The 15,000-nt window shown below is 39.2% G+C and overlaps 1 protein-coding gene across 11 annotated transcripts in view; it reads right to left on the bottom strand.

Annotated features, from left to right (window-relative positions):
- LOC310724820 (CUB and sushi domain-containing protein 1) overlaps positions 1-15,000 on the bottom strand; it is a 368,464-nt gene that overhangs the window by 320,111 nt on the left and 33,353 nt on the right. For 4 of the 11 annotated variants that reach the window (XM_083539172.1, XM_083539176.1, XM_083539175.1 and 1 more), the window contains exon 1: positions 13,576-14,203. The exons of the other annotated variants lie outside the window; for them this stretch is intronic. In XM_083539172.1, the coding sequence (XP_083395298.1) occupies positions 13,576-13,708 (133 nt within the window). In that variant the 5' untranslated portion in view covers positions 13,709-14,203. Of the gene's footprint in view, positions 1-13,575; positions 14,204-15,000 lie in introns of those variants that run through there. 11 annotated transcript variants of the gene reach the window in all.

The following is a 15,000-nucleotide window of genomic DNA, read 5'->3' as shown; positions in this document are numbered from 1 at the left end:
TAGTAAACGAAATCATGTTCACATCCCAAGACAAGACTTTAAAATGCAGTTGATTTAAAAAAAAAAAAAAAGAAAAAAGAAAAAAGTGACATTAAACAGTGGGACTCTGAGTAATCAGCCTATTTACGTTTGGTTTCGGGTTCCCCATGTTGGTTTAATGAGCATCATTACCTTACAAAACACCTTACTTTCTAAATACAGGCCACACAATCATTACATTGTCGTAGAGAGCAGAACTAAGCGTGGGATTTGAAAAGCTTTCTATGGTGTTTACACACTTCATTTAGATGCAGGATGGATGGAGCAGGTGTGGATTGACACTCCGAATGGTTAAAGGTTAAAAACTCGAGTGTGTTCGTTCTGCGATAGAGAGAGAGAGAGAGAGAGAGAGAGAGAGAGAGAGAGAGAGAGAGAGAGAGAGAGAAGGCTAAAAACAATGCTTTTTTCTGGGGATTGAATTTACGCTTAATTATATGATCTTACATGTGTAATTACACATTAGCTCTCTGATTCACTTTTAGTAGCCACAACTGAGTTTTTTTATTTTTTTTATTTATTGAGGTTAAGGCAATTTACTCAGCTATATTTGGTTTGCAGAAACGGGAGCACATTCTGCATAAATATCTTCTTGTCAATCTTTGAGTCATGCATAAATACATGCTAGGGGTCAAGAGCTTCAGTTGGGATGGGTATTCCAGAAAACGTTGATCTCCTGAGGTTTTCATACACGACACACTACGCAAAATGGTGCAAAAAATATCCAGCGAGCAGCATTTCAGAAGACGTACCATAAATGAGAAGGTCGGAGGAAAACGGCCAGACTAGTTTGTGCTCAAATATCCATTGGTGAGATACAACCACCGGTGATCAGTAAAACATCTCAGAGCACAGAGCATGCCAAAACTTTAAAGAAGGACATGTTTATTAAAAGATCTTCTTGCTGTTTTTGAGCACACACTGATCCGTATTTGCAATATACCAGGAACTAATGGAAATCTGTATTCCAGCTCGCAAATGCTGATCACAAATCATGGATCGCTGATTGAATTTCTATCACAAAATTAATCTCAAATGATAGGAACGAGGGAGAAATAGAAAATTTCTTTGATATTGACGGTTTCAAAGGAAGAAAAACTTTGAATCCTCTTTTGATTTGTGTTTGAGAAACACCTTACACTTTTGTAAGATAATCCGCTCAGGCTGTAGGCTTCAGATAGTTTAACACAAAGATGGGGAAAAAATAATCTCCGACCGTGCAAGAGATAACACTTGAGTGTTCACAAATTAAGTCAATGCCCTAAAGAGATGCGCTGGATGAGGTGCATGTAGCATGTAGACGTCTTTTACGACAGGGCGCCTTCCAATCTGACAGCACATGACACGTACTTTATGCTCGATTGCACATCATAAGCAAAAGGGGGAATCGTTACTTTAGGGAGTCCGATTGCGGGCGAACGACAGAAGCCGTAACGCTGCTCAGTGCCGACTCATTTTTGTTCCCTGTGAATTGATAAACAGAGTAAAGGATTCGGTGTCACTGCAAGCAATCTACCTGAGGATCTCATAACTGAGTTATAAATCTGTTTTCTGATTTAAACCAGAAGACAAGACTGAAATGAAATTTCTTATCAGCGATCAAAATATCCTGCTTGTCTCTTGAACCCACCCCCAATATGAGAACAGATATTTGGTGGGAAAGCAGTTGATCACAGGGGTGTTTCAGATCATTTACATCCAACTGGGAAAACGTAACTCGGCGCACACACACACACGTGTGTAATTTACATCTAAACGACACTGAGTGTGGCTTGTTTGCTAATTGGGACCAACATCATTTTTAACTGCTTCTATTATCCATCCTTGATTATAATGTAATGTATGATTTCAGCCAGTCAGCAGGATGTGCTGCTGTTGATTTATTTCATCTCCACGCTTTTTGCCATATAAGCTAATTCAGCATCCTTTATGAAACTTTACACCAATGATTTTTGGCCTTCATTTACTTGCCAACATTACTAGCAGCAACTGCGTTAATACTACTTGTCTAAAGCGACAATTTGTGGACCATAAGATTTTTATGTGCTTTTTTTGAACATCCCATTCCACCCTTAGTCCCCATTTACAGTTTTAATAACCTCCACACTTCTGCGAAGATGTTCTCCAAGATTTTGTGGAGATTTGTGCTCATTCAGACACAAGCGGTACTGATGTAGGTGAGATGAGGAGGCCTGAGGGGAAGGCAGTTCTAATACATCCCAAAGGTGTTTAATAAGGTTGAAGACAGAGCTCAAGGGTCCAAAACATCAATTATACCGTAAAATATCTGGAAGAAGTGCCAGAAGAATGTATTTTTTTCTACAAAAGATCTTGGCATTCACTAAAAGTTCCTGGAGCTTTGGTTGGAGATGGGTTCCATGAGCAGATGAAACACAAGTAGAGCTTTATCACAGTTAGGATGGGTTTAATACAAGTATTGTTTTACACTAAAGCATCTAATCCCCACTTTTAAGTATGCTGGAAGATCTAAAACGTTGCTAAGCTTCTCTCTGAAGACCATGCCTACTGTATCTTGTTAGGATACATGATATCAATGACAAGGCAGGAGATTTATATGGAAATCTGGCTGCCTCTGCCAATAAGTTACAACATGGTCACGGCTCCTTTCCAGCAAATCCAAAACATGCAACCAAATCCAGACACATGGTTCATGATGGGAAAATTTCGATCCGGTTCCTGACATGGCTGTATTTAATCAATAGCAGAGAGAGGAAAAGAGAGGAGGACCTGGAGAATAATATGTAAAGAATCTGAGCTCTCGTTAGCAGGAGGCTCAGTGCTGTTGTGTAGGTAACACCATACTGTAAGGGTTTATAATAAACTAAAACGCAGGACACATTTTCCAGGCGAGGGTTGCAAGATGATATTTCATAACTCGTTTCCAAGAGTCCTGATAACTTTAAAGCAAAAAATCTGCAATAAGAAAATCAGACCAATCATTATCCAGTATGTGCGCATTATCACTAAAAGGCGAGAGTTTCAGTTAAAAGAGTTAAATGTCACATGTCTGTCGGTTAGTAACTCTCGTTTTTTCCTGCGTCAGATTTTGTCCTTTTTAAGAATTGTGATCAGCATTCTGGCATTTACTTGAGATGTTATATAAAAGTTATACAAAGATTTTTTTTTTTAGTCACTTGGCCTTTTAGAGTCTAACAGCATCAATTACGCTTAGTCTCTACGTATGAACGACGATGTGTATTGTGGTGTGTTTGGGTTTGATTCCCTCAGACTTCACTTGTCAATCATTCTGGACATTTATAATAGTCTCAAAGCTGTCTGGCATAACATTAAAACATAACATAATGCGCGCATGCACGTGCACACGCTTCACGGATCTAAATTCGGATCTAGATTCAGATGTATATTCAGCGCAAACTTCATAGCTTCTCAACTCTAAAGTATAAATGAAATTCTGTGCATCAATAACAAATAACTGAATACATGCAGAAATCAATGGGCAGCATACAAGAAGGCTATTTGATATAAACAAATTCCACATAACCTGTGTATAAACTAAACAGCATGTGGGTGATATTTCAGTTCGTCGCCTAAAGTAACAGCACACCCTTGTGTGCACCAAATCACACTAGCATTATAGGCTGGATGCAGCAGCCGAGATGAGATGCATACGTTCTGATTTGGATAAGATGCTGTGAGCCACACAAGCCCAGGAATATCCATAGACAAATGTATAATGCAGCTGCATAAACATAAGCTTCATAGAAGCAATGTTACAAATGTGAACATATAAAACACTTAATAGATAAAACGCTTTTCTTGTGTGATGTATAACTGAGATCGGTGTTGTTTTTCAATACTGTATATGCTATATATTCTATGCTCGATTATGCTTTAAAGGACAAAATGCAAAATTACATTTAGATTTAATTGAACAGCTGACAGTAAATTGTAAAATCCAGTGCAGCGAATTATGATAATGATATTTAAGACTAAACTCAATACACTGGTGTCTAGTGATGCTGCTGAATTGTATTAATGGAGCTACTAATGAGACGAAAGGGATAGAAAATGAATACGAATGTTATTCAAAATGAACAGGATGTGTTTTGAAAATATAAATACACAAAATCAAAAGTTATATATCGATTGTTTTATTATAAAAAAATTGTCATTTTTGTTTTTTTCTTTGCCGAACTACTATAAACTACATAAACAGTCATGAACAGGTACAAACAAAAATATCAATTAAAAGGGATTTTTTGCTTTTTTAATTTTGTAATTTTGTTAAGGCGCTGGGTTACCGATCGGAAGGTCGGGGGTTCAAGCCCCGGTATCGCCAAGCTGCCACTCTTGGGCCCTTGAGCAAAGCCCTTAATGCTCCAGGGGACCCTTACGAGAAAAATAAATCAAGGACCGTGATGTCGGAGCGACGTGAGGCAGCCTTCCCGTGAGCTCACCACCTGCAGGAGGGACTGTAAGGGACCGGTGCTGAGAGGATTGGGCAGCAGTCGAAGGCGGGGGCCTTGACAGCCCGATCCCTGGACACGGACAAGTGTCCGGGGAATCTGCTTAGACTGCTGCCCCCGCGACCCGAATTATGGATAAGCGGGAGAAGATGAATGGATTTCTTTTTTTTTCTTTTTTTTTTTCCCTAACTGCATATTTTGTATATTGTATGCTCTTTATGCTTTAAAGGATAAAAGATGTATGCAGATTTTGCAGTAATTGACAGTAACTGTAAAGCTTTTGTAAAATCCAGTGCAAGTAATTATGATATTTAAGCATAAGCCAGCAATAATGCATTACTCTGATGTCTAATGATAGATAGATAGATAGATAGATAGATAGATAGATAGATAGATAGATAGATAGATAGATAGATAGATAGATAGATAGATAGATAGATAGATAGAGACAGACAGACAGACAGACAGACAGACAGACAGACAGACAGACAGACAGACAGACAGACAGATCCTACAAAAGCAATATGTTTAAAAAGCATAATCGCAAACTTGTTGGCGGCCGATGCCTTATCTACAGGAAACAGAAAAACAACATTGCAGCTTTGACAAAAGCGTGCCAATCCCACTGTATTGTGAAAAAGATTATCCTTTATCTTTTCATGCTTCTTACCTAATTACCAGATGACCTCCATTTCTGAATGAAAGGATAAAATGCAGTACCTATTACAATCGCAGCATCTGAAGTTATAGAATTCCCAAGACTTTTTCATTGAAAATCATTCAGTTGCTGGGAATATATAAATGGCACACAGGAAAGATATGGACAAAATAGAAAAGTGTAAACATATATAATAAACACACAGAATTATAGACGTATCGGCTGAATTCACACCAGTCACCTTTGGAACGACCCGCATTTTGGCATACTGGGATTAAAATGTGCTTTATACCGGTTCTCGTGCATGGATCTGAGCACCAGAATGCTTTTAGGTCTAACATCTTTTCTGTTTTTTTTATTCAATATTTTAATCACAAAAAGTGCCTTTGGTCAAATTTCTTTCCTTTAAGCACACAAAGCTGAAAGATGCTCTAGCATGTCATATTTGAAGAGATAAGAGGTGAAGAGACAAGAAATTAATACCACCAAGTTTGCAAAAAAAAAATTTTCCATTCACTTTTTGATATTGTCAGTGGCAAAAAATTAAAAGATGAAAAAGGAAGGTTAAGCCAATAAAAAAACATGAAAAAGAAAATCACTATTTAATTGAATGAAACCCATTAATTAGGAATGAGTTAGATGTAAAGTTTAATACCTGTTTGAAAAGCTCATTTGTGTCGTTTGGGTCATTAGACACCAATTTGGGTCTCTGTAAACACCCACTTGACCAATGATAGTTTAACGGTTCATATCTGTTGCTTGAAACTTACAAAGAAATCGTCTGCTTCCTTTTAACAGTTGGTGCCAGATGGACCATGGTCTCCTGGGATTTTTAGACACAGCAGTCTCTGGAATTTACACAGAATGGTGAGAAAAACAAAGAACATCGAGTGAGCAGCAGCTGTTTTGTGGACGATGTTGCCTTTTTGATGAGCAAGAGATCATATGAGCACAGAGGTGGCAGGAAGCCTATCATAAATCTCTCTCCTCCTAAAAGCATAAAGGGAAAGTAAAACATCTCTTGGTCTTTATTCCCTTTCCAGTTTTAATGAGCATGTATACGTATTAGGGACAGGTAGCTAATGAAAGAGAATGGATTCGTTTGCTCACATGGTCTGTGTTCATTTGTAAACTTCATGTTATTTGTAATTGGTAGCCTTGATGTGAGTTCTGTCAGAAATCTCCCACGGTTTCGTGATCTCATCAATAACACCATACAAAGTCATCAGCCTGACTCACTAACACACTGTTAGCTTAAGGCTCCAGTAATCTAGTCTATAATTTTCCTCTCATGTTTCAGCAGAGGCTGATGACATTCTTGAATGTAATTAAATTCTTCCAGCCCTCAAAAGCTAAAGGATATTGTGGGAGTGCTTTAGGGGACATGCCGTAACATAAAAAAAGAAAGAAACTCCACAATCGGATGCGCTCAAGTTTAGATTTTGGTACGGCGTCGACGGTCGCTCGGTCTCTTTGCTGTCGGTATGAAAGAGTCATTGTCGAACTCGCATGGGTGGAATATTAAATTGCTTTATGAATGAGTAACCATGTTAATGGCCACTTAATTAAGTGTGTAATTAAGAGCACAGCTAAAACGTCTGCTTTTAATGGCATTACTGTAATATTCAGTCTGTGCTTTTTGTGTCGATTACCTGGAAAAGGCACTTTCCCATCTGAATGTTTGATAACTTTTGTAAAAATAAATAAAATTAATTAAAAGCTGGATAAAAGTACAGCTCGTGATTCATTCCACCCTTCCATCAAAATAATGACAAACTAATTAAAAGTTCTCTATCAAAAGACCGAAGGAAACATTCAGCATTTATGTACTCTGATGATTCAAATCATCCCTCAAGGAAAAATCCACCCTGAACAACGTGCATATAAATACTTATAATCAAAAATGTGATGTTCAATGAAATGTTGATGGGTTTCTCCATCTCTATGACAAATGGCCTCAAGTCTTTCCAGCGTTTACCTCCTGAAAAACTCAGGTTCCACAGCTTTAACTTTCATTCTAGTAGCATAAATTCTGTGACCGCACACTTGTGATTTTGATAATTGCCTCAATCTGGAGCCTCGTGTCCAGTGCTTGCTTTCTGTGTCTTGATTTTTCATTAACGCTATCGAATCTCGAATAAGTAACAGACAGACATAAAACGTTCTAGCACTGTCTTTTTTAAGGAATCGTGTTGACACAGTCAAAAAAAATACTAAAAACACAACATTAATATTTTAATATAAACATATTTCATGTGTTTCAGAATGTTTTTTTTTTTGCAACGTCTATTTAGTTTTGCTTCATAGGTAATACAAGGATGAAAATTTCTTCAAAGCACTAACTTTAATGAGTTCTAAAATAATGACGTATAAACACGCGGGAGTGAAAGGCAGAGTATTTGTCTGCCTAATGCTGCCGTACGTCAAAAGGCCTCATATCAGCTTCACTCAGTGTTCCTGAATTATCAACAGTAAAAACCATAGCAACGTGTCTAAACTGGCCGTGCTGAATCACCAGAGGCAGTGTGCGTGGAGGAGTTGCTGCCTCCTACAAGCGTTCTTCATGCTGCTGCTACAACATTTTCGCTTTCCCCACCACCACCACCACCACCACCCTCTGCGCTACAGTCCGTGTCACTCCTGGTCATCGTGATGATTGATCAAAAGCAAAAAGACGCATCCATTTAACGTGGATTACACAGTCTCTCTTAATATCGACTACGGGGGTGGTAACCGAGGAATCGTTCCTTCGTTCGGCTTTAACAGAGTCTCATTAATCTGGAGGAGTCGTACTCCAACACTCCACGCTGGTCACACTGCTCCAGATGAGGCTGAATGAAATTGGAACAGGTAGTAATTCCACATGACCACATCATCGAGAGCTCGAGAGCCTTTGCAATAGCGCACTCTCTATACAAGAAGGATTCTTTAATGGTAGAACTGTGTGATGAACAGATATTCAAACAGAATTGCGATCTTATGCACTATAGATATCTATGGTCCTAGAAAACACTAGTTATGACAATGGCAGAACGTTGTATGGTTTGCAATTAAAATATATCGTTTGGCATCGTTTGGTCACATGATGTGTCCCAAGATCATTCATTGCCAAAGAATTCTTTCATGCATTACGAGCTTCAATTCAATTAAAGCGGCTTTAATTGCCAGCTGATTTATATTTTTTTTGTTTTTAAACGAGTATAGTTTTAATTTGCACAGTGTATGATCATTTTAAACGAAACACTTTCTTAAAATAGCGTATTTTTCGGACTATAAGCCGCTACTTTTTTCCCACATTTTGAACCCCGCGGCTTAAACAACGAAGCGGCTAATTTATGGATTTTTCCTGGGTTTTTCCCGGTTTCACAAACTTCAAGCCAAAAAACTGAGCGACATAACATTAAACCGAAGAAATTTCCGAACAGAAACGAAAAAAAACACACTTCACCTGTGTTCTGAGCTGCACGGCATCGGGAGAAAAACTTCCACCGGTGGTGATTTTTAAACGCACGACGATGCCAAAAACTCTCGAGAGAAATAGTTGTGAAAGGAAGGAGGAAGACAGTGAACAATGACTTTCTTGGTCGGCTACTGTTTAGATACAAGCCGTTGTAACACGTTGAGTCTGGGTGAAGGGAGAGCTCGCTAACTCCAGTTACACCAGAAATCATATTAGCACAGACAGGTTTCCAAAACTCGTGCTTTTTTATTTTTCTTACGGGTTAGTCAAAGAAACTTAAAAATGAGCATCAGAAAATAATAAGGACATATTCCTCGGTCTTGCACACAGGCAGTAATAGCGGAAAAATGCGGCGTCAGGCTATTCCCAAAATGACGCTCTGCTCTTAAAGGAGCCACAACATATTTCACCCGTTACACCGTGTAACAGACACTGTCTTTCAATAAAGCCTGTGTAAGGTTTATTATAGACAGGTTAAGGCTTATAGACAGGTGCGGCTTATTTATGTTTAAAATAAAAATATTTGTCAAATTCAGTGGGTGCAGCTTATATATGGGTGCGCTTTATAGTCCGGAAATTACGGGTACTTCCAAAGAAGCCAAAGAGTTAGTTTGGGAAAAACATCCATACTCCATTTCTCTCTAGACCATGTAGGATACTTCACCAATCACAACGGCTGTTATTTATGCTCGGAGGAAACATGAAGGGGAAAAGTCGAGACCGTAGTTAAACGGAAAGAAGGCTAGGCTCGCAGCAAATCTCCGGAGAAAAAAAAATCCTGTCTCAATAAAGTAAGAGCACATTTTTCACACTTCTTCATTTTTTCACGAAAAAAAGAAAAGAAAAAGAAAGAAAAGCCCGACCAAATTCAGTCTCAAATTTATCAGCTTAATGTCAACAGCTGCTTCGTCTGTGCCCGAAGATGCAAGAAAAAAGGAAAAGAAAGCACAAAAAAAATTTCCCATTTTACAGCTAAAACGGTGGCTAATTAAAATGCATTTTGTGAATTCTAAACTGAATAGTCCTTCTTTTGTTCTCCCTCTGATCCCTGACCTTAAAAATCACATTAATAGATGAATAAGGCGACACTCTTTCTGCTGACTGCGGCCGCTTTGAAATTCAAAAGCTCAAATCAGTTATATATGTATGAGACAGCTCTTCACATACATACTTTAAAATGGGTCACCCCATCCGGAACCCTGGCGCTCAAACTGATGACCACACGGAAATCAGCTCCAGAAAAGGAGTAACATGATAAAAAAATCAAATAAAAAAAAAACGCAGCGAGAACTTTTCGGAGTTGGAGGAAGAGCAGTGTCTAACTTAAAACAAGAGCTTCCTCTGCCGCACTGAGCCAGATGTCCAGTGAATAATTGATGTTTTTGGCTCCTTGCTTTGCATCTGCCTGCCTAATCAGTGCCATTCAATAATGTGGCATGTTTATATGGCATCAGCATTTTAATCACTTGAAAGGCGCTTTTTTTTTTGTGGCCTCTTGAGCTGGTTTGTGTGTTGGTTTCATAATGTTTTATTCTTGATGCATCGATGACCAGGATCGTTTTCGAGTTCTGAACGCAATGCAGATAAATAAAAATGCTGAACAATGCTGTCACGATTCACAAAGGCAACATTTCATCTATATTAGATAATTCGTAGCCAATGAGGGGGCCTTCGTGTTTTAATATAGAGGAAAGACCTTTGGTTCAATTTCTTTTCCCCACAAGACTTCGAATGTCACATTTGCATGCGAGGCTCGAGGTTGGACAGAGTCATAATGTCTTGTAGTTTGGCAACAATTCAATGTCATCTAATTGTCGCTGGGCATCTGCCTTAGACTATCAAGCAGGCATCTTATAGTCGGTGTAAAATTGGTAAATTGAATTACTGTTCCTGCATTGCAAGCTTTTATGCTCTGCCGTGACTAATGCAAGATTAAACGCAGCAAGGAGTGATGTTTTCTAGTTTTCACAACAGTTACAGTCTGAGCCATACCCAATATTAATAACACAAAATGCCAGTTGAGACATGATGCTCCCTTTTTATGTAGGCCGAATGTCTCATAATAAAAACACATCAATTTGTATACCATTTGATACTAAGAACAAAATCAGACATGATCCTAATTCCTTATTTTCATGGTGAAATATTTATCCCAAAGCATTGCAAACGGTGCAGTTTAAATAACATTGACAATATTAAACGTCCCATTCCCAGTTGTATTTATCGCACCGGATCATTAACATTTTCATCGATGTAAAAAAGTTAACGTAGAAAAATATATATGGCGATTTGGTTTCCTCCAAGACGTTGTTTATTGACCCTTTATACGAGCCATCTCCCATGTCAGAGCTTTGTAAAGGTCAGCAAAGTGCTCCAGAAGTTTTTAGACAGAGAAGCCTGCACTTTCCTGTTTCTCGATAGCATGACAAGCTAAATGTTTCAGCCTTTTTAACTTTCGGAAAGAAAAAGGAAGAGTCGGAAAAAAAAAAGGGAAGGCGAGAGTATGTTTATAGCTGCTATAATGTAACTGATAACAAACTAACTATGTGCATTTTTATGCATATATTTGACAATTCAAGCATTTTAACTGTTGCTTTGGTATAAAAGGAATAAAGTATAAAAAGAAAATATTCCAATCACCAGAAACCGTATTGTGTGAAACCGCACCATGCAAACAGCCCTGGTAACGCCACATCCAGACCCCACATCAAATCCTTGAGGTTCTTTTATTACCATCTCTCCCCCAAACCTCCCTCACATGATTGTGAACATGGAAGAGCTGCAGTCACCGTCATTAATGCTGATAGTGCAGCTGTGGCAAAACTAATGATTCTTTTACAGGCTCGGGAAGCAGAGGAAATGTCCCGGAGCATCTCTAATTCTTTTGAAGAGCACATCCACTAAAACGATGAACATAATGGGAACAGGGAAACTGAAAGGCACCTAGCACCCACACACCTGCACACACACACACACACACACACACACACACACACACACACACACACCCATTCTGACACCCGGTTCTCCCTTGCAGAAACCTGACTTTCATCACTGTCAATCCATGTATTGAGGTGCAAATTTGCATGCTGGCCTATTTTTGGTGACATTTTTCGAGTTTCTGCTTCCTTTCAGTGCAGCACAACTTAGCTACAGCTAATGATGCTTTGATCGATAGCAGGAAAACCACTTTATGCTTTAGGTCAATGTTAATGCACTGTACTGGCGCGCCACGTTAATTCCACTGCTGTTTGATCTCGTCTGGCCACACCCCTTTATTTTGTAATCCCACCCTTATCACTTTGGAGACATTGAAGATGAATGAATTACATTTATTTACTGGTTTATTATTTTGGTCATTATGATGATGCTGATTGCTACTAAACACATTGCTTTATCTTATATAAATGGTTAAGGGTCATGGTGGATCTGGTGTCACAAGAAGATAGGGAAAATTCTCCAGAGATGGGACATGCGCATGCCTAATGCGCACACACACACACACACACACACACACACACACACACACACACAAACACACAAACACACACACTTTGACTCACTCATTCACACCTAGGGTCAGTTTAGAGAACCTGCATGTTTTTGGGAAGTGGAAGTAAAACAAAGAACAAATAAATAAATAAATAAATAAATAAATAAATAAATAAATAATTGAGCTAGTAAACCTTTTTTTTTTAATCACAGAGGCAAATAAGATCTCTGCATGATGAAACGTTATATAATTTTACCTCTTAACTGTTGCATATTAATTAATGACAATTTGCATAAACTTGCAACAACAAAAAAATAATTAACACTTTCCTCCCACTTCTTTCTTTCATGTTTTTACTCCATACTGCCTACACCACATGAATGAGGAGATGATTCCATAGAATTTACATCAGCTATCCTTTGGACATTGCCTGTGGGACCTGTCAGCAAGCTAAACGAGCGTGAAATCGCATCAAGTGCAACTGTGGGTTATCTGCTCCACTTCTCCAACTGTTGCATCTTGGAGGTGAAGACATCTCCAAAAGAATCATAAAAAAGTGAACTTGAAAATGTTATGTTGAAAAATTTGTAAAAGGCTTGATGAAACAAATCCCATAGCTGGTTATACCACATAAGTGTACACGAACTTGAAATATGCACTATAGGAAGTTATAACCCCTCTATTCACTTTACATGCTTTGGTCATTAATAGCTTGCATGGATGGCTTCAACACAAACTCAGTACAAGTGAAAAGTTTTTGGTTTTGTTTCATTTGTAATTTTTTTGTGCAAAAACAAAACTTTGTAGCAACAGAGTATCAGGTTAAACCAGTAAATGTATTTCTTCTAGTGAATTATATTGAAAACACACACACACACACACACACACACACACACTCTCTCTCTCTCTCTCTCTCTCTCTCTCTCTCGCTCGCGCTCTCTCTCTCGCTCGCGCTCTCTCTCTCGCTCGCGCTCTCTCTCTCACGCAAACACACGTCGTATTTTGAGCAGTATCTAACCACGTTAACAGAAATGCCCCTTTTCCACGCAAGCTCATGTCCTCTAAATCACACTTCGTGAGTCAGACCTTCTCATTGAACTTGGAAGATGTTCTGTGCGCCAGCCTGCGTTTCGACGCATCATTCGCACATAATAATCCTCTGCAATGCAATCCCTCTTTACTACTCCCAGACAATTAGGATGCAAGTTTCGGAAGTGGCTCCAAAACCTTAAGGAGAAGGAGAAGCACCGCGCATCTGTCAGGCGCGCGCCCTTATAAAAGTCAAATCTCCATCATCAAAAACAAGCCGCAAAATAGAATATAATAAATAGGTGAATATGGAATTATATATTATATATGTATATATCTTAGATATACATATATATATATATATATATATATATATATATATATATATATATATATATATATATATATATATATATACACACACACACATCAATCCAGCTTTCGGACTTACCGCTGGCGGCGGTGATGAGACCTAATGAGAAAAGGAGCCAGACGTGCTCGAATTTGCCCATGGCGGTGGCGTCCGCCGTTAATTCCGCCTTAATGCCGAGTTCTTGACGCCGATTATAACCGCGCATAGACATCCAGCTCGGGCGGGTGGACGAGGCGCCGCTTTAGCGCTCATATCAGCGTCGGGAGAGAAGCGCCGCTGCGGTGCGCATGAGAGAAGGATGAGAGCATACCGGGGATCGTTCAAGTCCGAAACGGAACACACGGAATGAGCTGGAGAGAGGGATGGAGAGAGAGAGAGAGAGAGAGAGAGAGAGAGAGAGAGAGAGAGAGAGAGGGAGAGAGAGAGAGGGAGGGAGAGACGCAAAGAGAGAGAGAGAGAGAGAGAGAGAGAGAGAGAGAGAGAGAGAGAGAGAATGCTGAGAACCGCTGCGCATGGATGCTGGACTCTCCCATCACACAGCACCGCACAGGGGATGAAGACGCAAAGCCCTGCTCATAAGAATGACTTTAACAAGAGCCGATAATTACAAATGGCTTCTGCAAACTAATTTCGATTCTGACCACCACCACCATCACCACCGCAATGGTGATCCTGAATGCACGATTTCTCAGCAACCCTCAAAATCTGCGTAATAAACTCTACCAAGTTAAAGAGCCCAGACTGGAGAATTAAAGATGCTCACTGATATCTTGGCCTGAGACGCTGTGAATGTGACCACATAAGGTTAAAAAAAAATTCCAGCAATTTCAAGCTTAAATAGATGGAAACCATCAACCTTCAAAATCTTCAAAAAGATACAGTATCACATTTACTGGGTTCTAAAACTAAGTTGAGTGCAAAGCTGCAGGGTTTCCAACAAAATGGCAAATAATTTACTAAACTTAGAAATGTACATTCTCAGATTATGTAAACAAAAAAGCTTTGAGGAAACCCCTGAAAAAACATCTAACCTACTTGCATGCATCTGTGGCTACAGGAGGGGAAAAAAAAAGAAAAGTGGATGTGTGTTTGATGTTCAGAACTCTACAAGTTCTGTACTCTACAGAAAAATCTACAAGATCAGAATGATGGCCCATTTATGGCAACTGAATAGTCCAGGTGAAAGATGTATATTTTAAAAAGGTCCAGAAGGTGTACTCTCGGGGAAACCCAACGCAATGACAAGGAAAGGTGTCATTTCTTTCCTTCCCCCTTGCAAAGACTAGAGAAAAAAAAAAACAAGGACAATTAATATTTTCTGGAGCAAAGAGACCCAATGGACCTGTCCGAGGTCCCAGAAGTCATTGGTGCACCCCCTGGATTTTAAGCAGCAGACTGGAAACGTGGAAACTGGAGACCTGGAGCCACATTACTAATGTAGCATGTAACCCTGTTTACCAAAGAAACACACAAGTTCTGTTTCTGTTTACACACCCCACTGTG

The sequence above is a fragment of the Silurus aristotelis genome (genome assembly GCF_946808225.1).
Source record: "Silurus aristotelis genome assembly, chromosome: 4".
NCBI lineage: Eukaryota > Metazoa > Chordata > Actinopteri > Siluriformes > Siluridae > Silurus > Silurus aristotelis.
The sequence above is the reverse complement of the archived record's forward strand: the minus strand, read 5'-3'. Positions and strand labels throughout refer to the sequence as shown.